This window comes from Mercenaria mercenaria, chromosome 1, assembly GCF_021730395.1.
Source record: "Mercenaria mercenaria strain notata chromosome 1, MADL_Memer_1, whole genome shotgun sequence".
NCBI lineage: Eukaryota > Metazoa > Mollusca > Bivalvia > Venerida > Veneridae > Mercenaria > Mercenaria mercenaria.
The window spans coordinates 24,317,225-24,341,353 of NC_069361.1; the positions used below are offsets into that span (position 1 = coordinate 24,317,225).

The following is a 24,129-nucleotide window of genomic DNA, read 5'->3' on the forward strand; positions in this document are numbered from 1 at the left end:
ATGTAGGTAAAGTTTAAGTGGAGCATCTTATTGAGATGTTTTGTTAAATAAACTATGAGGTGCACACAGAAGTTTTAGGTTGAAGAAAATTATTTTGAATTTTTATGATAAAAGTTGGAGTTACATTATTTTTATGCCCCCGAAGGGAGGCATATTAGTTTTCAACTGTCCGTCCGTTCGTTCGTTCGTTCGTCACAACGTTAACTTTTTGCATGAAGGCAAAATGCTGATAGTACTTATTGAGTATACCACCCCTACTGACATTGGGGTCACCAGGTCAAAGGTCAAGGTCACAGGGGCCAACGTTAACTTTTTGCATGAAGGCCTTTTACTTGCGAACCACTGCACCCAGGACCGTCAAACTTCACATGCTGATAGTACTTATTGAGTACACCATCCCTACTGACATTGGGGTCACCAGGTCAAAGGTCAAGGTCACAGGGGCCAACGTTAACTTTTTGCATGAAGGCACTTTACTCGTGAACCACTACACCCAGGACCTTTAAACTTCACCTGCTGATAGTACTTATTGAGTACACCACCCCTACTGATTTTGGGGTTACCAGGTCAAAGGTCAAGGTCTCAGGGGCCAATGTTAACTTTTTGCATGAAGGCACTTTACTCGCGAACCACTGCACCCAGGACCTTCAAACTTCACATGCTGATAGTACTTATTGAGTACACCACCCCTACTGACTTTGGGGTGACCAGGTCAAAGGTCAAAGTCACAGGGGCCAACGTTAACTTTTTGCGTGAAGGCACTTGACTCGTGAACCACTTCACCCAGGACCTTCAAACTTCACATGCTGATAGTATTTTATGAGTTCACCAACCCTACTGACTTTGGGGTCACCAGGTTAAAGGTCAAGGTCACAGGGGCCAACGTTAACTTTCTGCATGAAGGCACTTTACATGCGAACCACTTCACCCAGGACCTTCAAACTTCACATGCTTCACACTTATTGAGTACACCACCCCTACTGACTTTGGGGTCACCAGGTCAAAGGTCAAGGTGCTGCGGGGGGCATTTGTTACCATTAGTGACAGCTCTTGTTTTATACTGTTAGACTTCAGTGATTACTAGAATTCACTTTCTCATTTGTAATTCCAGTTTGCTCCAGGATTGCCAAAAACTCGTTCTGGGAAGATCATGCGACGAATCTTACGTAAAATAGCAGCCAACCAGCCTGAAGAACTTGGTGATGTCTCTACATTGTTTGATCCTGGTGTAGTGGATGCTCTTGCAGAAAAACACAATCAAATTACTAAAAAGTCCTAATGGGATTTTATAAAGTTTTATAAACTTGGCTTTGGACATTTTTCAAGACATTTACCAGAAGAAACATTCACCTGTGGCCATAACCAAAGAATGGTCTAGAGTGATATTTATGCAAATTTATAGCAGTACATGTGATAAAATTAGGATTTGATAACAAGATGTGGAACTGTATTCCAGTTGTTGTAAAAAAAATGGCCCCAAAGTACAATTAATTTCCCATAGGGTTACATACAAATATATCAATGCAAGGCTTTGACACAATGTTCTGAAGACAAATGCAAATACCTTCTCTTTAGAAATCTATCCGAGAGAAACACAAAAATCACTTTGAAGTGACCTGTTGACCTGCTACTTTTCTCCTCACATCTGTCAGAATGAATAGTGTATTGCATTTTTACAAAGTGAAGCGGTCCAGCCTACTTTTTGTACAAATCCACAGACAGTCATTTGCACAAGAAACCATGATTTTCCAGAATTTTTTTACCCCTTTCTCTTCATTTACATCAGATCTATAAAATTTGGCTACTTTCAGAAGCTCAGAATATCTATTTACAATCAAATCCATCATAAAATGAGGGACCTCTTTTCTCTCGGATACACTTCCTTTAGTTGGGTAACGAAGGGCAGGTAACTCAGTACCTTGTTACACCTCATGTAAATATTTCAAACACTTTCTTTGAACATATAATGAATACCAATACATTACATTTTAACTATTTATCAAAATATTTTTACCCATAATGTGTCTGTTTGCTTTTAGCAGCACAACCATACATTCATGCTAGACACGTGAGTATCATTGTAATGGTTTTTTAATATGTATTTTTTAATTATTGCTTCGAAGTGAAGAAATGATGAATGCAAGCGTTTAATAAACTTCAGATAAAATTGTTTAGAGCTGGGTCTAAAATTATAATGTGTTATTTTTATCCACCGAGTTTTGAGATATGCTTTATGTAAAAATCTCAAACACAAAGGTGTTACAATTTTACAGGATTTTAGATTATATCTTTGTTTAACTTTTACGACTGTTAAATTTATCATATTTTAAACCTTTTTTTTGATATTGTAATTTATCATTAATCAATTAATAGATATTTTAGCACGATGTGACCGTGTGTAACATTTCCTGTATTGACATATAGGAAAACAACCTACTGGTATATACCAGGTAATATTCTGTGATAAAATAAATTTGGCAGTTACAATTTACACCTTACAATTGTATCCTTGAGGTTCTACCTCCATTGTATTACATGTAAATGTTGTATATAAACAAAAATTATTCAAACTGTGGTAAGACAAAAAAATTTAAAAGACAATGTCACAGAATTTTGATATCAGATTGTATTGACTCTTGTTCAGAGAAGTAAACACATAATTTCTACAATGCCAACTTGCTCAGATATGATTTAACAATGATGTAAATTATCAGAGTCATAAAAGGTATGATGTCATACACAAGTTAAGATCATAAGACTAGGTCAATTAACAAAATCTCTGCATTTTCTTTATTATCCCCCGACGAAAGTCGGAGGGATATAGTTTTGGCGTTGTCCGTCCTTCCTTCCGTCCGTCTTTCTGTCCGTCCTTCCGTCTTTCCGTCCGTCCGTCCGTCCGGAGCCATATCTAGGAAATGGTTGGGAATATTTATTTAAAACTTCATATAAATGTTCACCACAATGAGTTCTTGCGGCCCTTCAGGTTTCAGTCAGATTGCCCAAGTAACACCAGAGTTATGGCCCTTAGAAGTTTCTAGTGTTAACTATATAGGGTACTATAAATATGGCAATTTCTGCATCATAACTTTTGATATATTTGACCTAGAACTATGAAACTTAAACAGAATATAGATCACCATAATGTGGTTGTGTACACACAATTTCATTTGGATTTATTTGTAAATTAAGAGTTATTGCCCTTTAATTGTATAAAAATCCACATATTTGTACATAACAAACTTACCATTTGGTAGAATTTCATTAAATTTTTTTCATTCTTTTCCATGAACATTTATTGTAAACATGTGAAGTTGTGTACCCACACCTGGTCACCCCCTTACCTTGATCACACACCTCCCCCCTTATCCCCCCCCCCCCCCCCCCCCCCCCCCCAAAAAAAAAAAAAAAATTCATTCCTTATTTTAGATTTTTTTCAAACAAACTTCATATACATGTTCACCACTATAAGGTTATGGGGCCCATCAAGTTTCAGACAGATTGCCCAAGTAACACCAGAGTTATGGCCCTTAGAAGTTTCTAGTGTTAACTATATAGGGTACTATAGATCTATAGATATGCCAATTTCTGCATCATAACTTTTGACATATTTGACCTAGAACTATGAAACTTTAACAGAATTTAGAGCACTATAATGTGGTTGTGCACAGACAATTTTGTAAGGATTTCTTTTTGTAACTTCAGAGTTACTGCCCTTTAATTGTCTAAAAATCCACATATTTGTACATAACAAACTTACCATTTGGCAGAATTTCATTAAATTTCTTTCATTCTTTTCTGTGAACATTTAATATAAACATGTGAAGTTGCGCACCCACACCTGGTCACCCACTTGCCTTGGTCACACCCCCTCCCCCTCCCAACCCCCCTTCCCCCCCCCCCCCCCCACTCCCAAAAAAAAATTTTTTTTTTTTTCATTTCTTATTTTAGATTTTTTTCAAACCTTCCAAGTTGTACCATTCCCCCACCTCACTTCTCCATCCAGTCATGCCCACCACTGATCATGCATCCTCTGCACCCCCCCCCCCCTCCAACTTCACCCTTTTACCTTTTTTTTTTTTTTTTCATTTTTAATTTTCAATCAATATTTATAATCAACATGTGAAATTTTGTTTCCTCTCCCGTTCCCCTGCACCCCCACCCCCTAAAAAAATAAATATATACATACATCTATATATAGATATATATATTTCCATTCCTTTTTATGCCCCCCTTCGAAGAAGGAGGGGTATATTGTTTTGCAGATGTCGGTCGGTCTGTCTGTCGGTCGGTCGGTAGGTCGGTCGGAATGTAGACCAATCCGTTTCCGGATGATAACTCAAGAACGCTTGGGCCTAGGAATATGAAACTTGATAGGTAGGTTGATCATCACCAGCAGATGACCCCTATTGATTTTGAGGTCTGTATGTCAAAGGTCAAGGTCACAGTGACCCTGAATAGTAAAACGGTTTCCGGATGATAACTCAAGAACACTTGGGTCTAGGATCATGAAAGTTGATAGGGAGGTTGATAATGACCAGCAGATGACCCCTATTGATTTTGAGGTCAGTATGTTAAAGGTGAAGGTCACAGTGACCCTGAACAGTTAAACGGTTTCCGAATGATAACTCAAGAACGCTTAGGCCTAGGGTCATGAAAGTTGATAGGGAGGTTGGTCATGACCAACAGATGACCCCTATTGATTTTCAGGTCAGTATGTCAAAGGTCAAGGTCACTGTAACCAGGAACAGTAAAATGGTTTCTGGGCAATAACTCAAGAACGATTGGGCCTGGTGTCAGGAAAATTGATAGTTAGGTTGGCCATGACCAGCAGATGACCCCTATTGATTTTGAGGACATTAGGTCAAAGGTCAAGGTCACATTGGCCAGGAACAGTTAAACAGTTTCTGATCTTCTTGTCCAAAACCATAGGGCTTAGGGCTTTGATATTTGGTATGTAGCAAAATCTAGTGGTCCTCTACCAAGATTGTTCAGATTTTTTTCCCTGGGGTTAAATATGGCCCCACCCCGGGGGTCACATGGTTTATATAGACTTATATAGGAAAAAACTTTGAAAAACCTCTTGTCCAAAACCACAGGGCCTACGGCTTTGATATTTTGTATATGACATCATCTAGTTGTTCTCTACTAAGATTGTTCAAATTATTCCCCGAGGGTCAAATATGGCTCTGCCCTGGGGGTCACGTGGTTTACATAGACTTATATAATAGGGAAAAACTTTGAAAATCTTCTTGTCCAAACTACAAAGACTTTGGCTTTGATATTTTGTAATGTAGCATCATCTAGTGGTTCTCTGCCAAGTTTGTTCAAAATATCTCTCTAGGGTCAAATATGGCCTCGCCCCAGGGGTCACATGGTTCATACAGACTTATATAGGGAAAAACTTAGAATCTTCATGTCCATAACTTACATCATTCAAATTTTGACCACATGTATAGTTTTGAGTGGCAAGATGAACCTTGACATGAGTTGACCTTGATCTTGACCTAGTGACCTACTTTCACATTTCTGTAGCTACAGCCTTCAAATTTGGACCACATGCATAGGTTTGTGTACCGAAAAAAACTGACCTTGTTATTGACCTAGTGACCTACTTTCACATTTCTGTAGCTACAGCCTTCAAAATTGGACCACATGCATAGGTTTTTGTTTCAAAATAAAATTTGACCTTGATTTTGACCTAGTGACCTACTTTCACATTTCTGAAGGTACAGGCTTTAAATTTGGACCACTTGCTTAGTTTTGTGTTCCGTAATAAAATTTGACCTTGATTTTGACCTAGTGACCTACTTTCGCATTTCTCATGCTACAGCCTTCAAATTTGAACACATGCATAGTTTTGTGTACCGAAATGAACTTTGATCTTGAGAATGACCTAGTGACTTACTTTCTCATTTCTGAAGCTACAGGCTTCAAATTTGGACTGCGTGCATATTTTTATGTTCTGAATTGAAATTTGACATTGATTTTTACCTATTATGTACTTTCACATTTCTCAAGCTACAGCCTCCAAATCTGAAGCTCGTGCATAGTTCTGTCTATCGAAATGAACTTTGACCTTGAAATTGATCTAGTGGCCTACTTTCACATTTCTCAAGCCACAGCTTTCAAATTTGGACCACATACACATTGATTTGTACCGAAATGAAATCTGACCTTGAGCTAGTCTTGAAATTTGGAACATTCAAAAATGGCTCAGTGGATGGCACCAAGATCACTCTGTAATCTCTTGTTAGGTTAATAAGTTAAAGGTAAATGTCGGATTAAACCAGAATGGTAGAACTTTTGTTTACAGTGAGCATAAAATTTTTGTTCCTTGTGCAATTATTAATGAATGCATCAAGGGGGGCATTTCGTGTTCGACGAGCTCTTGTTTTTTTTTTTTTTTAAATGTTCAAACCTTCAACATGTTAAGTTGTGACTGCACAAACCTTGCCCTCAGCCATGTTCAAGATATCTTACCTGTGTTCTCTCAAGGACATCTGCTCTTTTAAGTTCAAATGTACATGTTAAACAGCAACACCTGGTGCCAAACCACTCAAAGACAACATTTCGTTCCAGTTAAACTTCAAGCTCACATTTCAATTAACTGCATTTAATTTTAAAAGCTAAGCTTATTACAGTAAGCATATCCCATTCAAATTAAATTCTTTAGTCAGGATCAAAGTATCATACATTTATTATGTACTCTTTAATTAAACATTTGTTTTCTGTTAAATTGATTTTGACTAATGAAATTATTTGCTTCTTATTAACATCCTTAACTTTTTGCCGGATATATCTTTTTGCCATTCCTCACCACAAACCCTTTCGGCGGGGGATACCAATTCATCGAATTTGCTTGTTGCAAGTAGTTTATGAATTGTTAGATTATTAGTTCATGAATTCTCCTTTAAATTTCATTATTCAGAGCTTTGTGTATTTATTGTCATAGCACATGCATTAATTAAAAAATTACTGTAGTTATTGTGTATAATGCAATGTTTTGACACCTGAAGCCACTCCTGAAACGTGGGTGTGTATTATACACAGGCCTAGACGATTTTCCAACTTTAAATATAAATGTTTGTTGAAAAAAAATTGTGCCATGCCAGTAAGGGGAAACTACTCTTAATGCCTAAAAGTGGCTGCCGTGCCAGTAAGGGGAAACTACTCTTCACACCTAAAAGTGGCTGCCATGCCAGTAAGGGGAAACTACTCTTCATGCCTAAAAGTGGCTGCCATGCCAATGAGGGGAAACTACTCTTCATGCCTAGAAGTGGCTAGGCTAAAAAGATAAGATTGCCACTATGCTCAGTAATAGATAAAATGGTTAATTTTTTTAAACAAATTTAGTTTTAATAGTATTTTGAAGAAAGAAATCATAATATTGTGATACTAGTGAAAGAATGAGTATAACTGAAACCAAACTGAACAACAAAATTGACAGGGCAGGTGTCACGCAAATGCCAATAATTACCAGCTGTTTGATCTTTAACAGATCAGAACAAAAGACGACCATACCTTTTGGTATAAGTTTGAATTGAGAAGCACATGTCATTTTGAAAGAAGTTGCAACTCCCATGATATTGCAGAAATTGCTATCTATTTATTCATAGAAATATTTAAATTAAAACAAAAGAAACAACAATTGTAGCAACATTTTATTCAATCTGGCTTTATTTTCAAAATAGCATGAATCAAGCATGTAGTGAGACCAGTTATGTTCTTTGCTGCAGAGATCAAATTTATTACTGGTGTTAATGTAAACTTCTAATTTCGTTTTCAGTCTACCTCAAAATTGACCCAAAAAAGTTCTTTTCCCAGGACTTTGGGCTAAAATCAGGGGAACATAATTATTATGTAGAGGTGTGCAGTATATATCAGTATAACAGAATTGTTCTTCAACTTCAAAAAGTGATCCTAAAATCAAAGTTGAATTAGTTTCACCAGTCAACATAAACATGTGCCTTATTATTTGTGTGTTGTTTTGGTTAAAGAGACCAAGTTAAAGACTTGTGCATTATTAAGAAATTCCAAAGACATTGATTCTTGAATCATTTTATTGTCTTGAAGTTTTCTTAGTTATTTTTTTCAACAAACATTATCCCATATTGATATGACACTATATTTTTTCACACAAAATTAAGATAATGACACTTTGTTAAAAGTTATTCAGCAAGGTGGTCTCTTTTCCTGCTGTGACTATGCATGTGTGTGTCTGTGGCACATCGTGAAAATGATCTGATAAAATACATGCAGAATTCATATGGCATTTATTGAAAACATTTCAGAAGGAGTATGCTTTAAGTTTAAATTATCTTCATTTTAATGATATATACCGTATTTTGGTGCGTATAGGTCGCGGTAATGTATAGTCCGCATCTAATTTTTGCTCTGGAAATTGTCGGAAAATTTAAGTTCTAGCGTATTAGTCGCAGTTAAATTTCGGATTTTTTCCCCAGCAATATTTACCGGCAAAAAAAGTTAGAGTGGCGGCGGCCATATTGATGCCGCGGACTGAATAATTATCAGAACCTGATTGGTGGAAATCGCACAGTGTTATTTTCGATCACAACCATTTCGTACCAACAGTAGTATAGGTAACAGACTACATCTCAAATCAAAGAAAAGCGGCTTTTTGACACTAATTGGCAGCAGTCGGTTTGTGTTTACACTCTGTAATTATGCAAGTTAAAGTGTGAATTGTTTGCACAGCAATTATAACACCTCTCCGCGTCATGTAATTAACCGCGTTCTTTTGATTCTGAGTAAAAAGATTAACAAAATATCCCTTTTTGGATTCTTTTAATTAAAAATCAAAAGTAAAAAATTTATCATTCAAGTTTTTAATATGCTAAGAATTAGTATAAACAATGTTTGGAATGGAGGACGGATCTGACCGGATTTTATCCATCCCGTAGTACATGTACCTGTCAATGGCGTCCAGTAAAACGAAAGTAGAAACAAACGTAATTCAAACTGCAAAAACATTTTTGAATTAAAGTCATTCGTAATTTTAATAGTCTGTATGAGTTATTTGCGATATATTTTATTGAAAGTAACCGCTGTTGGTTGAAAAGCCGCCGATATTGATACTTTTTATCCATTTTGTTTGTTCGTAACAGATGCACGTAATTTTGAGAGAGCTACGGTCAGAAAATTGGCCCGAAAAAAATTCTGCTGGCAATGTTCTGTCGTATAGGTCGCAGGAACTTTTTCAGGCAGCAAAATAGGTAGAAAAAGTGCGACCTATACGCACCAAAATACGGTAACTCAACCTTTTCTATAGCGGGAACATCCTGCTAGAACTGAAATGTGTAATAAAGCTGATAAAGCTTGTTGTTGTGGGGAGGTTTATTAGCAGAGTTACTATCAGTGGGATTGAAAATCTCTGCCATTGTAGAGAGATCATAGATCTATTTGTTTCTTCAAGCTTCAAGGTGTTGTTAGCAAAGGTTCTCCTGTATCTCGTTGGTTTTTGTTTCTTTTTGGGGTTTTTTTTGTTGTTTGTTTTGCTTTAATGTTTTTAGGAGTTTTTTTCATACTAAGAGTTTCCTGTGTAAGTTTTATTCATGAATTTAAATAATCAGAATTTTAGAAAAATTATATTGCTAGTCAACAGGCCCTTTTATGATTAGTCCGTAAATATTCTTTGTATTAAGAAGGGCTGATGTTTTATTTACAATAGTTGTATAAGAAATAGTATACCATGTATAATTGTGCATGATTTGTAAAGATGTTTGTAAGTCTCGCAAATAAAATGTAGTTTTGAAATAAAAAAATTATATTTTGAGAATTGTCTTGTGTGACTGTGCCAGAATTAATTTTGAAATTGTACCTAGAGATGATTGTGAGTTTATGAGTGCTGTTAAAGTTTGTCATTTTAAACAAAGCTACTGCATCATAGGTCAGACATGAATTATTTAGAAATGGATGGAACAGACCTGTCTTGTTATATTCAGTCGAACTTGTCTATAAAGACCACCCTTGGGAGAGCCAAAATTTGGTCTTTATTGGGAGGTGGTCTTTATTCACAGGTTAAGATACAATATGAATGTTAAAATGGGAAACAAAACATGTGGTCTTTTCCAGAAAAGGATTTTAAGCCAAACGTGAAACAGAATGTATGCTGTAAACTCCCAGATAAAGATGATTTAGATTGATTAAGGTGTAAAATATCAATATTCTTTGGTAAAAATGTGAAGAGAAAAAAGGCATTGTTAGTATTTATCTGTCCATTACATGTTTGTATGTATTTACTATAATTTAGGTAGTTTATGTACTGTGGATCAGTTTTTATATGACTGCCTCGAGAGCTGATGCTTAATAATTTTTATATTGTTTAATGATAATTTTCACTTACACACTAAACCGAGGGACAGAAGGACATATTTAGCTCAACATTTACACCACTTTTGCCAGTGAAGAAAAGATGTCCTGTGGATATTGAGACGATTTGTATTTTTAGCTTACTTGAATCAAAGGTTCAGGGTGAGCTATTAGAATAAGTGGCTGATCCTACATGTGGTGTCCATGATTATTTTTGCTAGAAATTCTTCTGCTCTGACATTTCTTATCATAATTACATCAAACTTGGTCTGTAGCATTCTGGCAAGGTCTTTTTTCAATTTTCTTCAGATGGAGACTCTTGGCCCTTTTAGTTGCCATGGGAGCTAAAAATAAAAGCCTTTAAACTACTTCTCAAGAACAACTTCATGGATCTTGATAAAACTTGGTTTGTAGTATCATATAAGGTCATCTCCTAAATATTTTCAAATGGGGGCTCCTGGAGCTAAAAATAGAAAAAAACAACTTTTTCATATAAACCACTTGATAGATCACCATCAACCGTTATAATGCCTTCCACCCCCCCCCCCAAGTTTTGTTCTGATGGGTAGGCAATGGGTACTTGTAGAGCTAAAACCTTGGAACTATTAAAGCTAAAATAGAAATGCTTGTTTCTACTTCCACTCATGAAGGATCATCATCAAACTTGGTTAGTAACATGATTCTAAAATTCTGTAAGAATCTTTTTTAAATTCGAGCCCTTAGCCCCTTTAATGGGCCACTAGAGCTAAAAATATAAATATCATTAAAATTACTTTTTCACTTGAACTGCTTGATGGATCTTCATTAAAATTAGTCCAGATCCTCTCTCAGATTTGTTCAAATGGGAGTACTTTAGCTGTTTTATATGCTAAACACAGATGTTACCATGAATGATTCACTGTCATAATTATAGTCTAGTCAGGTGAGCAACTTAAGGCCACTGTGGCCCTCTTGTTATTAATTACCATTATCCTTTGAGTAAGGTCATTAGATAGGTCCTGTGGAAATAATGCTAGCTGCCTTATTATCTTTGTTTCAATTTTTATGCCAGTTTGTTTGTTATGAATAATGTTACCTGTGTTTATTGTTAATGGGGAACTCTTTGGTATACATGTATAGTGCGGTGTTTTAGAAATAATAATGTTAAAATTTGTGCAAAGTGTTGATATAGATGAATCGTTATGGCTTCCAAATAATCAGGGACCAAATAATTTGGGCAATAGTTTTTATGTAGAGTGTTTTAGTGTGCAAAATTAATCTTTGAAGAAGAAGGATATTTGTTTTGCTTATTGTTGGTCTGTCTATTAGTTTGTCAGTAGGTCAGTTGGTCACTACACAATTTGGTTTCCAGTCAATAACTAGGTAATGCTTTGGTCTACAGTGGTCATCTTTATAGGATGATTGCCTTTTGTCAATAGACAATGATCCCTACTGATTTAGGGGTCAGAAGGCACAATGACCTTGAGACTGTAAACAGTTTATGGTCAGTTTCTGGTATGCTTAGAACTCTCTTAGGACTGTCAACAATCATAACATGTGTATATGTGGTTATTAGTTTTGGGTAAGTCTGTTATAGGCTATGGCCACAATGACTTAAATTAAAGATAGCTTCTTACCAATAGGTTGAGAAGAACTGGACCTATGGTCATTAAACTTCAGAACATGATTTTCAGTGGTCAGTGAAACAGCCCCTATTATTTTTTAGACTGAAAGTCAAGGTTACAGAAGCCTTGAGACTAAAAATGGTATATGATGTGTGGCTGGAGAACGCTTTCAACTTGGGACAATCAAAGTTCATAGTATGCTTGTTTATGCTCAGTTAATAACACTATTTTTTGAGGTCATAAGGTCAAAGGTTAGTTTTACAATAAACTGAGCCAAACTGGAAATAAAAACTTACCCAGTTACCTCTAACAGGACATCAGTTGAGGCAAATGTGTTTTACAAACAGCTCTTGTTACATTTTCATGTAATTATATTTTGTATGTAGGTTTTATCAGTGGAAACGAATATAATTTTATAGTTGATGTTTAATATGCAGATACAGAAAAACTGTATTTTTAGAAATGGAATACATTTTTTTGAGCTTTGTCAACATTAAACAGTAAACATAAAATAGAAAGATGGAACTAAAAATATAGTTTTATGAATATTGGGGAATTTTTGCCCCATCTCTCATACAAGAAACTGTAGAGAGCATCTTCAAGATGAAATACCAGTTAAAAATAAAATTTAATCTGAATTTGGCAGCTATATGACTGGTTTGATTTTCACCTGTGTTTTTACTTTATCAGTATGTGTGTTTTGTCTTATGATTATTTTCTGCTTTTTATATCAAAGTTATAAGTAAAAAGAAAAATCATTACTAAGATGACTTTAGTTAAATAGCTTAAAGGCACTTCAGACCTCCAGATCGTACAACAAGGAAAAATGAAAAATGAAATAGGTATCAGGAAATCAATGCTATATTAGAAACTGAAATACATGTACTGACAAAGTACATGTTAACACATGATAATTTGTTGTTTTTACTAATTTTTACAATGAAAATTGAAAAGCATTTATAACGCTTTACTTGAGATAAACTGCCTTAATTACAAATATCTATTTTTAACGGGCTAAAACACATAATTTATTATTGCAGTATTGGTAAAAACAGCAGAAAAGTTTTTATTGCCCCAGCGGCCCAGGCTGAGGTTCAGACCCTGATGTCGGCATCTTTTTTTTTTGATATGGCAGTTTAGAAAGAAAAACTCCTATTTTAATGTTCATAATATGACCAAACTTCAGTTTTAAAGAAAGATCATTTTTAACTCAAATCTGAAGGTCAGTACCTTTAATATATTGTTAGTCAGTAATGTTGTATCTTTGAATGGAGCTTGCTTTTATATATTTGGATCTGTGTGAGCTAGATATCAAAAGATAACAAGAAACAGTTTAAGAATTTTTTTTAATGAATTTTCGTCAGACACTGTGATATGTTTATTCAAAGTACATGTACCAGATTTTGAATGATTCAGACTGGCTTCAGGTTGTTAAAAGCTTAAGTGTTGATTTACAGTGGAAAAAGTCATTCGGTTGAACAGTTTAAAATTAAAAAACAAAATGATACTTTAAAGGCACTTTATGTGTTGGCCAAGGAAACAGAATGCTACAATTTGTAAAGAAGAACAGATTTAGCCTTAATTTTGCTTATCAAAATATTATTTATTTTTTAAAAGGAAGGAAAGTAATATCTACACCTTTAAAGTTTGATTTTTTTGTGCTTTGTTATTTGTGGGTATTATTTTCTTGTTTGTGTATTAACATTGCCCTAGTATTAATCAGAGTTAAATTTCGATTTGGCTGTAGGTTTTGTTCACAGGATGCCAAAATTTGTTTACATGTACATGTATTTGTCTCAAATGTTTTACTCAATAAAAAGTTCAAAATTAAACAGGAATATCATGATGAATAACATACTTGGAATTATTTTGATCTTATATAGGAGAGAGAATATGTCTTTTTGTTAGTTAACCCTTAGCCTGCTGGCAGCAAGTAATTCTGCCTTTGCTACCAGTGCAGACCAAGATCAGCCTGCACATCCGTGCAGTCTGATTATGGTCTGCACTTTTCGTCATTCAGTCAGTATCATTTGGTAAACACCCCTTTTAACAGTTAATGGTACTGTCCTAATTGAAAGATGGACAAGTTAAGTACAGAAATTTAGCAGGGTTAGGGGTTAAAATGCAGTTCCATGGATTTAGTTCTGTATTCAGCATTATTTATGTCTTAGTAACTGCCAGCAGGAGTGTGGAAAGCAGACGCATCTAGAGTATGTGTAAGATGTTATAATCATATATAAGCAGCTGTTTTTTGTATGTCATGTATTGAGTGTGTATATATATTATGTATATATGTATACTTGCTGTGCCAGGACATATATATGTATTAAACTATGAGTATACAATTAAAAGAGATAATTTTAGATAGTTATGGACTACCTTGTTTGTTATTGTTGATCTGTCACTCTCTTCTTTTATTACTTCTGTTAAAACGTATCATTTGTGTTGGAGTCAGTGAGTCAAAGGTCAAGGTCATAGTTATCTCGCGACTAAAAATGGGACGGGCCATCATGTCAGGCATATGTTACGGTTTTACAAACAGCTAGTAAGTAAGTAAGTAAGCTTTATGTAAAGTCAGCAAGAAGTTACAACAATACAACATAAGCTCATAAGGGCTTTTTAACCAACTACAAATGAAATACTGTACATAAGCAACAGAATAAAGACAGCTACAAAGGAAAACATCAAGGCATAAATGCATTGTTAAGAATACATGAACTAAAAACCAATGAATTAAAGCACAAAAACTAAGATGCTAGCATAGTAAACAAAATTAAAAGCACACATAGTGATAAAACTAAGGAAAAGCACATTCACAAAGCAAAGCAAACAACAAGAACTAACTTAAAGACACAGGCATAGTAATAAATGAAATCAGCACATAAGAATAAAAAAAAAAACTAAGGAAAAGCATATGCACGAAGCGTATTAGAAGTATATAAGTGAAAAAACTAGGGATAGCATTGGCTAAAATAAAGATTCATGCCTTTCCAGATCCACAGAGCTAACTACCTAGAGTTGCATGCAACACAGTTACAATTTTTGCCATTCCAAAAAGAAATCATATTTTTAAACTGATTATTAGTTAGCCTAAATTCCTCTGGTAGTGAGTTCCACAGAGCTTGAGCAGCATATCTAAAACTCAGTTGTTACCAAATCTAGTTGTTTTAACATGTGGTACCTATATAATATTTGTAAATCTAAAATTATAACAATCATTTCTTTTACATAAAAGATCGACATCCAAACCTGAAGGGGTTAACTGGTTTAAGATTTTGAAGGTTTCAGTGGCCATGATTTTGATTCTTCAGATGTGCAAAGATGGTAAGTTGGCTTTATCCAGCAGATGTTGATATGTGCTTGTATAATCCTCATATATGTAAAGGAGAAAAGCCGAAAACTGTCCATTATGTGAAAGAATGGACAAATCGAGGCGCAACGCGCCGAGATTGTCCATTCTTTCACATAATGGATAGTTTGAGGCTTTTCTCTGACTTAAAACACGGTCCTCACGAAAAAATCAAGATTGTCGTGATATTATATAGTGTCTATAATATTGTCCTCTTTGAGGCAAAGACAATTCATTGATTTGTGTCTCTGTGCTAAGAAAAAATACCAAGTCAAATAGAGTTAAAATTAGATTGCATAAAAATATTTATTGCAATGGAAAGTTTTTTTACACGCTAATGATATTCAGTGCTGATTCTTAGGAAGTTTTTTAACATATATCGTTTTGTCATATTTATGAATGACTTGAAGTATCATTACAAAAAGTAAAATTTAACTTGGCCGTATGATGTATGTAACAATAGTTGTCCATGCTTTGTTCGTGCTGAGTTTGCAGTTTTATATAGATGACGGGTCCGGGTGAAGACATTCTAAAATGTATGTATATGTATTTTATATTATTATTACAAGACACTCGTTCTTATCTCGTAATTACGAGGTATTCTATCAATTTTATTAGAAGAAAATTATACGTATTATATGTGATCTTTACTAGTTATGACTCGTATGTCGATCGTATTTCGCTATTACAATAAATAACATAGTAATTGCAAAAAAAAAAAAAAAAAAAAAAATGTATTGTTAAATTAAGATCACATTTCTGATGTCAGTTATGGCAAAAAAATGTGCTCTCCACAATTGGTGGAAATAAAGATATCTATCTATCTTTTTTTAAAAAGAGACCATCCTCAGTGAATAATAATTCATGGAAATTTATTCTCAAGACCATTACCATTTATAATAGATATACTGAAATGTTTAAAGTAAGTATAAATACTTTTCAAAGGTAGGATTGTTGGAATGTGTTTTGTTAATATCACAGACTTCGCTGTCAACTTCTATTTTGTAGAAAATACAGACTTCCTTTTTCAAACGTATTCAAAAGTATTATTTTTGGTTGTAGTGAGAAATAATTTATCATGTCCTCATAATGATAATTTTAATTCTTGTTTTTTGAACTAATATTCTTGTATTTAACAGCCCTATATTAATCAATTAAATTTCATTTTGCTGTATGTAATGTACAGGATTGTCCAAATTTTTACAACATGTATATGTCTGAAATAGTTACCACAATAAGTTCAAATAAAAATATCATGGATCAAAATGAATTTTTTATTAATAGAAAGTGAATATTTTTGTATAACCTTCTAGCAAAGATGTGCAAAGATAATCTGCTTTAGTCCAGACATCACTACACCGTCAGTCTGAATGGCGCACTTTACCTCATTCATCAACGTTTGGTAAACACCTTTTAAACATAAGGTTACTGCCTAAAAAATAAATTAAGTCAAAATTAGAGGGCTAGGTTCAAAACAGTTCATGAATTTATTCTGTATAATTTTGTTTAAACTCCCACAGAGTTAAAGCAACGCATCTAATATTGTAGATGTATAATAATATGCGCCTGTTTCTCTTATGAAATTATTGATTGTTTATATTATGCTGTATTTCATACTCTGCCGGACAATAAGTATTAAACTATGATATACTTAAGAATAATTTAGATATTATGAGCTACACATGTTGTTTTATCTGTCACTTTGCATTTTACTTACTTCTGTTACAACGAATTTGTGTTGGTTCAAATTGATCATGTCAAGTCAGTTATCTCAGACTATGCCCATCATGTAGGAATGATTGAGATTTCACAAACTGCATGTAAGTCGTGTAACTGATAAGCAGCACAGGTTACCATAAACATAAGCTTATAATGCTTTTACCTACAAAGAATATGTCCCCTATCGTTAAAACAGTCTCAATGAAAACATAGTATGCTTGAAATACAGCGTAAACATGTTAACCAACAGCTCTGTATTTAAAAATTAACGTCACAATATGATACTAGTAAAATGACTTCAAAAGCGCATACCAGGATTTAGTAACAGGCATATTTATCTAATTCGAATAGAATACACAAGGAAAGATTGACACTTTAAAGTATAAATTGGACACATTGGTTTAAAATCATACTTTCCATCCCAGGTATTTTTAGTTTATGCAAAGTACAATTCTAGAACAAACACGCTATAGTTTTATATATTTGAAACTTTAAATTCTATGGTATGTACTCACAACCTTGAGCACTACAAATTACTATGTTTCCAATTCTAACCTGTTAACCTGTCATCCTAAAGAATCATATTTATTAAGAATGACAACACAGTTTAATAAATGACAGTATATACAAATAACGTGTGTATAAGATTGGTTCAGTGCAATGACTTATCATAATGGCAAAAGTAATCTAATCAGAAATTTATCAGTAGATTTTAAACAAAGCGTAAAGCCCTTTCCTGAACCTTTTCTGTCTTAGTAGAGTTTCTTTTGGAGTAAAAATGCCAGGCTAACGGACAGAAATTAAAATAAAACAAAATGAATGAAAATTGGGTAGCCTATTGAGTCTACATAAATTACTACCTATTCTTTTCAGAATGTAAAGCTGCTGGCCTGCCTTTTTGCATATAGTTTGTATATGGGTATTAAAACCCGAGTTAAAGTCGACATCATCCCCTAATAGCTTAACCACGTCATCACAGCTAATCTGTAAATTATCAGTAATCCTCGGGCTGGGCGTATGTTCTCTGTGACTATTTGATAAACGACATTGTGTCTGAATCATTAGTCCTCCACCTCTGATTCATGTGGGGAAGTTGGCAGTTACTTGCGGAGAACAAGTTTGTACTGGTATAGAATCCAGGAACACTGGTTACGTTAACTGCCCGCCGTTACATGACTGAAATACTGTTGAAAAACGGCGTTAAACCCAAAACAAACAAAAACAAATCAATACTAAAAACTTTGTTTCTAATATGAGGCTTCTTACCAACAGCCAGAGCCTGCAACTTGTCAGGGTTAGCCTTCATACAGTTAGATGAAAACAAATTTATAAGTATTCTGCTTTCATTTTGCAGGACCTGAATCAGCTGATCGAAGTTGGGGGTGCTAAAAGAAAGTATGTTGTCGTCAGCATACTTGTACAGTGTACATTTATAAATATAGTTAACAGCTGTTGTTTAGTGACAACTGTACATTGTCAGTAAACTATCCGTTAGTCTCAAAAACTACATACAGTTTAAATTATTAATCATATCTGCTGATCGCACCTTCCGTAAATCCATTGCTCATTTACACACACACCTTTTCGCCTAAATACTATAACTTTAGTTATGCACCCCACCCATTTTCAGAGAAGATCGACTGTATTGTTCTGCTCATTGTTCGTCTGTCAGTCTCTGTCTCCCGTTCGTATACCACTTAGGGGCCAAAGATCATCGCTCTGTAACTCTTGAACCCCTTGAAGGATTTCGAAGAAACTCGACACAAATGTTCGTCACATCGAGTCGATATGCAGAACGCATGTTCTTAATGGCTAGCTAAAAGGTCAGAATCACACAAAGGGGTCAATGGTCATGCTCTTGTTAGCAATTCGGAGGACTTAAAATTTATTTCAGCGCTTTTTAGCTCCACTATTCGGAGAATAGGGGGTGGGGGGGGGGGGTCGGCGTCGGCGTGAACTTTCTTGTTTAAAGCTTTTCGGCAACCTTTGTTTTTCTGTCATATCTTTGTTACTATTGCTTATATCTTACTGTAACTTCACATAAACATTGTCCAGTATACAAACAAAGTATGTATAGGAGCTGAGCCCATTATATCCAAGGTCAAGGTCACCAGGATGTTATACTTAGGTTATTTTTAAGGTTAAAGTTTTTCGGCAATCTTTGTTTTTCAGTCATATCTTTGTTACTGTTGCTTATATCTTACTGTTAGTTCACATAAACATTGTTCAGCATACAAACAAAATATGTGCAGGGGCTGGGCCCATTATACCCAAAGGCAAAGTCACAAAGTTGTTATACTTGGAATTATTTTCATGTTAAATTTTTTCGAAAGCTTCGTTTATAGACATATCTTTGGTACTTTAAATGATAATGACTTGAAATTAAAAATACATGTATTTCTTTATAATCATCATCTGCATGTGTGGTTACAAACCCCATAACTCTAATTGTATTTTTGACAGAATTATGCCCCTTTTGAACTTAAAGTTTTTTTTTGCAATATTTGCTTTCTGGATATAACTTTAATGCAATATAAGATAAAGACTTGAAACTTAGAATGTATCTTTATCATCATCATCTGCATGTATGGTAACAATCCCCTTAACTCTGATTTGTATTTTTGACCAAATGATGTCCCTTTCATACTTAATTTTTTTAACAAACTTCGTTTTCTGGACATAACTTTGGTACTATATAAGATAATGACTTGAAACTAAAAAATATCTTTACCATCACCATCTGCATGTGTGGTAACAATCCCAATAACTCTAATATGTGTTCTTGACAGGATTATGCCCCTTGGTCTATTTTCCTTTTAAAGTGGAGGTCTCTTATTGAGACATATATTCATTTTACTGTCAAATAGTCGAATAGTGGAGCGCGCTGTCTTACGGACAGCTCTTGTTCCAAGCTTTTCTGACTTGAACAAATTATGGCATCATTTAGATAAACTCCAGAGTTCATGTTTTATTAATCGACCCTTTGCTGTATAAATCTATATACGAAATCAACATTGGCGTTGGTGTTTTATGCCTTTGAGGTTAAACATGCCGTATCAGCATTACAAACACTTTTTACGAAACAAAGGATGTTTTGCTGTATATTGTGTTTTCGATGTGATTTAAATAGAGATGTTGGGTTATTTACGCAAATATTGGTAACTTTGTTTACCTAAATAATTGAGGACAATTAGTACAAGCCTTTGTTGTTCATTTTAATAGCGATGAACTTTTAACGTCCAAGAATGTTTGTTTAAAACGATTCAGATAATTAATTGTGTCTAAATACAAATGTAGATATTTAATGATTTTTTCTCTTTACTTTAAGTAAATGTCTATCGCATTCATTGATCTTATTTCTAAACAAGAAGCTGTTGAAAAAGCCAAGCTTTTTGCGAGGAGGAGATTCCGACAGTGTTTATGAAGACATTCAGAGAGAATTGTCAGATCGCCTTGGAAGTATTTGCGAGGACATTCAGAGAGAATTGTCAGGACGTCTTGGAAGTATTTGTGAGGACATTCAAAAAAAAAAATTGTCAGATCGTCTTGGAAGTATTTGTGAGGACATTCAGAGAGAATTATCAAGACGCCTTGGAAGTATTTGTGAGGACATTTAGAGAGAATTGAAAGGTCATTCTGACAGTATTTGTGAAGACCTTTACAAAGTAATTATGCAAAATAACTTGAAAAGTCGAAAACTACTGTTGTATTTCATCATTTCTGGAGTTATAAAAGCTGAAGCTGCCTCAAGGTCGCTTCAAAAACTGGAACGAAACGCCGCTTTTGATGATTGCACTTGCTTGTCACAGGACTTGTTATTTTCTACAGGAGTTTGGAGTTTGTCTAGATGTGCTTTGATGTGCACGGAGAATGATGCATGTCAAACAATGTTTTATAATAAGAATGAAGGAAAATGTCATGGCTGTACTGTACACTACACTTCTGGAAGTCTTCCGCTTTCATCTCAGGGTTTTATGCATTTTCATAAGGAGCAGAAAGGTAAGTATTAGTGTGCAGCATGAGCGTATCAGGAAAAAGAAATAAAAGAATTTCTAAAAAGGAGGCATTTATTCTCCAATCTTGAACGTGCACACGCATATATACTGTATATTACAAACCCAGGTTTAACCAAATCCTAACATCTAGTCCAGAAAATATAATTTTACACAGTGTGTTTGCATATCTCATAGGTGAGAGTTTATTTTTATGTGAAGTATTATGTTTAGCTCACTAACATGCTTATGATGAGATATTGCGGTCACTGGCCGTCCATTGTAGTCATCCGTTCGTTTTTCTTCAAACTATACAGATGCAGTTGATAAACCTAGACTGGATGTTCCCTGGATGGTCTATGCAGAATGCTTGTGACCGTGTCAACGGAAAAGTTTTTTTGTTTTTTTTTCTATACAAAACCGTAGCTTGTTTTAGCAAAATGAACAGAAAATTCCCAAACTTTGCATGGGAGTATCGCACATCGTGGTATAATAATAGTTAAAAAATGTGCGAGTGCCAATTGAATAAATACCAATTGCGCAGAAAAAAACAACGTAAGAACGTCTGCTTGTTATGGAGATGGTGGTGGGAGGTGTACGCCGGGTCAAAGATAGTCCCGTCCAGGGGGTCACTCGTTTTGCACTAACTTATATAAGACAGACGTGTAAATAGTAGATAATGTAAATATGATCATATGTTGAATACTGTTACATCCCGGAACGCGTATTCGCCTTTAATACATTACATGTTAAAGCCACCAAATTAGGCTACAGGCAGCATGGACCCATTTGAGTCACTGAGTAGAGAGATTTAAGACCCCATAATCCTCTTGCATTAAAATAGGTTTCAACTTCTTTAACATGTTACGTTTTTGTCTCCTTTAACTCTACGGATGTACGTTGATCTGTTGTATGTTTATTTAATGCCTAGTACTTGTATTGATTTCAGTGTGTGAAGACGGCTATACGGCTTTTCAGGGATCCTGCTATAGTTTAACTCCATTCTTAACGTTCGAAAATGGAGTGGTAAGATATTACTTGAGAATGTCATTATTTGCAAGGATTATGACTTTGGCCTTTGCTATTTATTTATTTACTTACTTACTTACTTATGCATTCAACGGGTTTAACCTCACACCGACACAGTTATATGTCATTTTTTCTATGAGAAAATCTGCAGATGCCCCTCTGGGTCCTGTTTTCAGCCGCGGACATTCACTAAGATAAAACCACCGACCTTTCGTAAGTCAGCTGGATGGCTTCAGCACATGAGAGAACTTTAAATCCCAAACATGGTTTCAAACTCACAGCGGGACGAGAAAATGATTCCAAGTCAGCTACCTTAACTCTTACCCTGCTAATTTTCTATAATGGACTGGTCTATCATTCAATCCGGGCACTGCCATTTATAATTCGAAGGGGTCTTCACTGAAAATTTACTGACTGACTAGCAAACAGTGCAGAGCATGACCAGACTGCACGGATGTGCAGGCTGATCTTGGTCTACACTGGTCGCAAAGGCAGAATCTGACATACTTTACTGACTGCTATGTAATACAAACAAAAACCATTGCATTTTTTTATTAATTCCATGTATAATAAGATGCGGGAAAGCCATCCAGCTTGCTTACGGGTTGAAAAAAATATCGTGTACAGATTATAAAGTTGTATTTAAACAATAATTATCTTTTTAAAAAGATAGACGGTGCATTTAAGTTAATCCATTGAAAGCAAAATTCTGTTTATACTTCCGTAATAAAAAACAAAACAAAAAAAAACACTATAGTGTAATAGGGTATAAAGGATATCGAAAAATTTTCTTACATTCCAATTCAAAGAAATTTGAAATATGTAAAGCGACATTTTTAAACACATTTGAATTAAATCTAAAATACAAAGGTGGTAAAAAAGTTGTGTAAGTACAATGCTTTTTTTGTACAGAGTTACTGTGAGGCAGACGACGCTCATCCAGTGTTCATAGAGACTTCAGAGGAGAACGAATTCATTAAAACCTTCCTTCCAACTGATCAAGGTAAGTAGTCTAAGGCAAATTGTAATCCTGTTATTTTTTTCCTATATTTTGAAAAGTTACGTTTTTATGAAAGCTTATGAGATACTTTTTAAGAATTCCATTGGTAACATTTTTCGGCCATCAGTGTGGCAGCCATCTTGAATTTCAAAATGGCTGCTGTATTTCAGTTAGTATGCCCTTATATATTCAATCTAGCCTTCAAATAAATCTGTTTTTCTAATTAAGAAATGGAAATATATATTTCAAAATGGTAAAGGATTGTATTTATAATGTACCTTCAAAGTTTTAATCAAGTATTGATTTTATATACATGAAAAACATAATTTTCAAATGAAATTATAGGTAGAAAATCGTCTTTTTTATACATCTAATTTTTAAATGGTAAAATGTGGTCATTCTGTAAAAGAAATAGTATATTTATCCAAATCCATGCTTAATATAAGACATTCATCATAAACATAGTGTCAATAATCTAAAGACATTGTATCTACAAATCTGAATTGACAGGATGTAGAAAAAATTCCATAAAAGCTGCAATGAATACCTATTGTAGTGTAAGAAAACACAAATATGGATAATGGTGAAGAAATAAGAGTTGTTATCTGATTTTCTTCTTTTCATTTAAACATCATCGTCTCTAGAACACTTTTTACATGTAAGAGTACAGTTTTTCCAAAATCTAATACATATGACAGTGTCGTACAAATTTCAGCATATGAACTTGTGGGTGTAACATGTGGGTATCTAAATTTGGATACAGATAAGCATGTCTGTATGAAATATGACGAATTCTATCCTACCCCTTTCCCTCACACACTCGGTGTATCTGATAACTATTTCATTCTAACTGTAACTGTTATAGTCCAAGACATCTACAAATAGATGTATATGAATTAGAAATCCATGATATCAGTCAGCTTGTGAATAAATACATGCAGTTTAACTACAAAATGATATATTTTTCACACACACAAACATTTGATATGTGTACTTTCGGGATCTGATGAGTTCAGTCTTAATTAATCTAATATCTTCAGACAACTGAGTATTAACAGTTGCAAAAATGGAACTTGAGTAGTACAATCACCCAATGAATGAATCCTT

The 24,129-nt window shown here is 34.5% G+C and overlaps 1 protein-coding gene across 1 annotated transcript in view; it reads left to right on the forward strand.

Annotated features, from left to right (window-relative positions):
- The window catches only part of LOC123543644 (acetyl-coenzyme A synthetase 2-like, mitochondrial), a 41,334-nt gene extending 27,034 nt beyond the window's left edge, over positions 1–14,300 (forward strand). Inside the window, exon 13 of the mRNA XM_045329716.2 lies at positions 1,112–14,300. Coding sequence (XP_045185651.2) covers positions 1,112–1,279 — 168 coding nt within the window. The 3' untranslated portion in view covers positions 1,280–14,300. The remainder of the gene's footprint in view (positions 1–1,111) is intronic.
- The last annotated feature ends 9,829 nt before the right edge of the window (positions 14,301–24,129 follow it).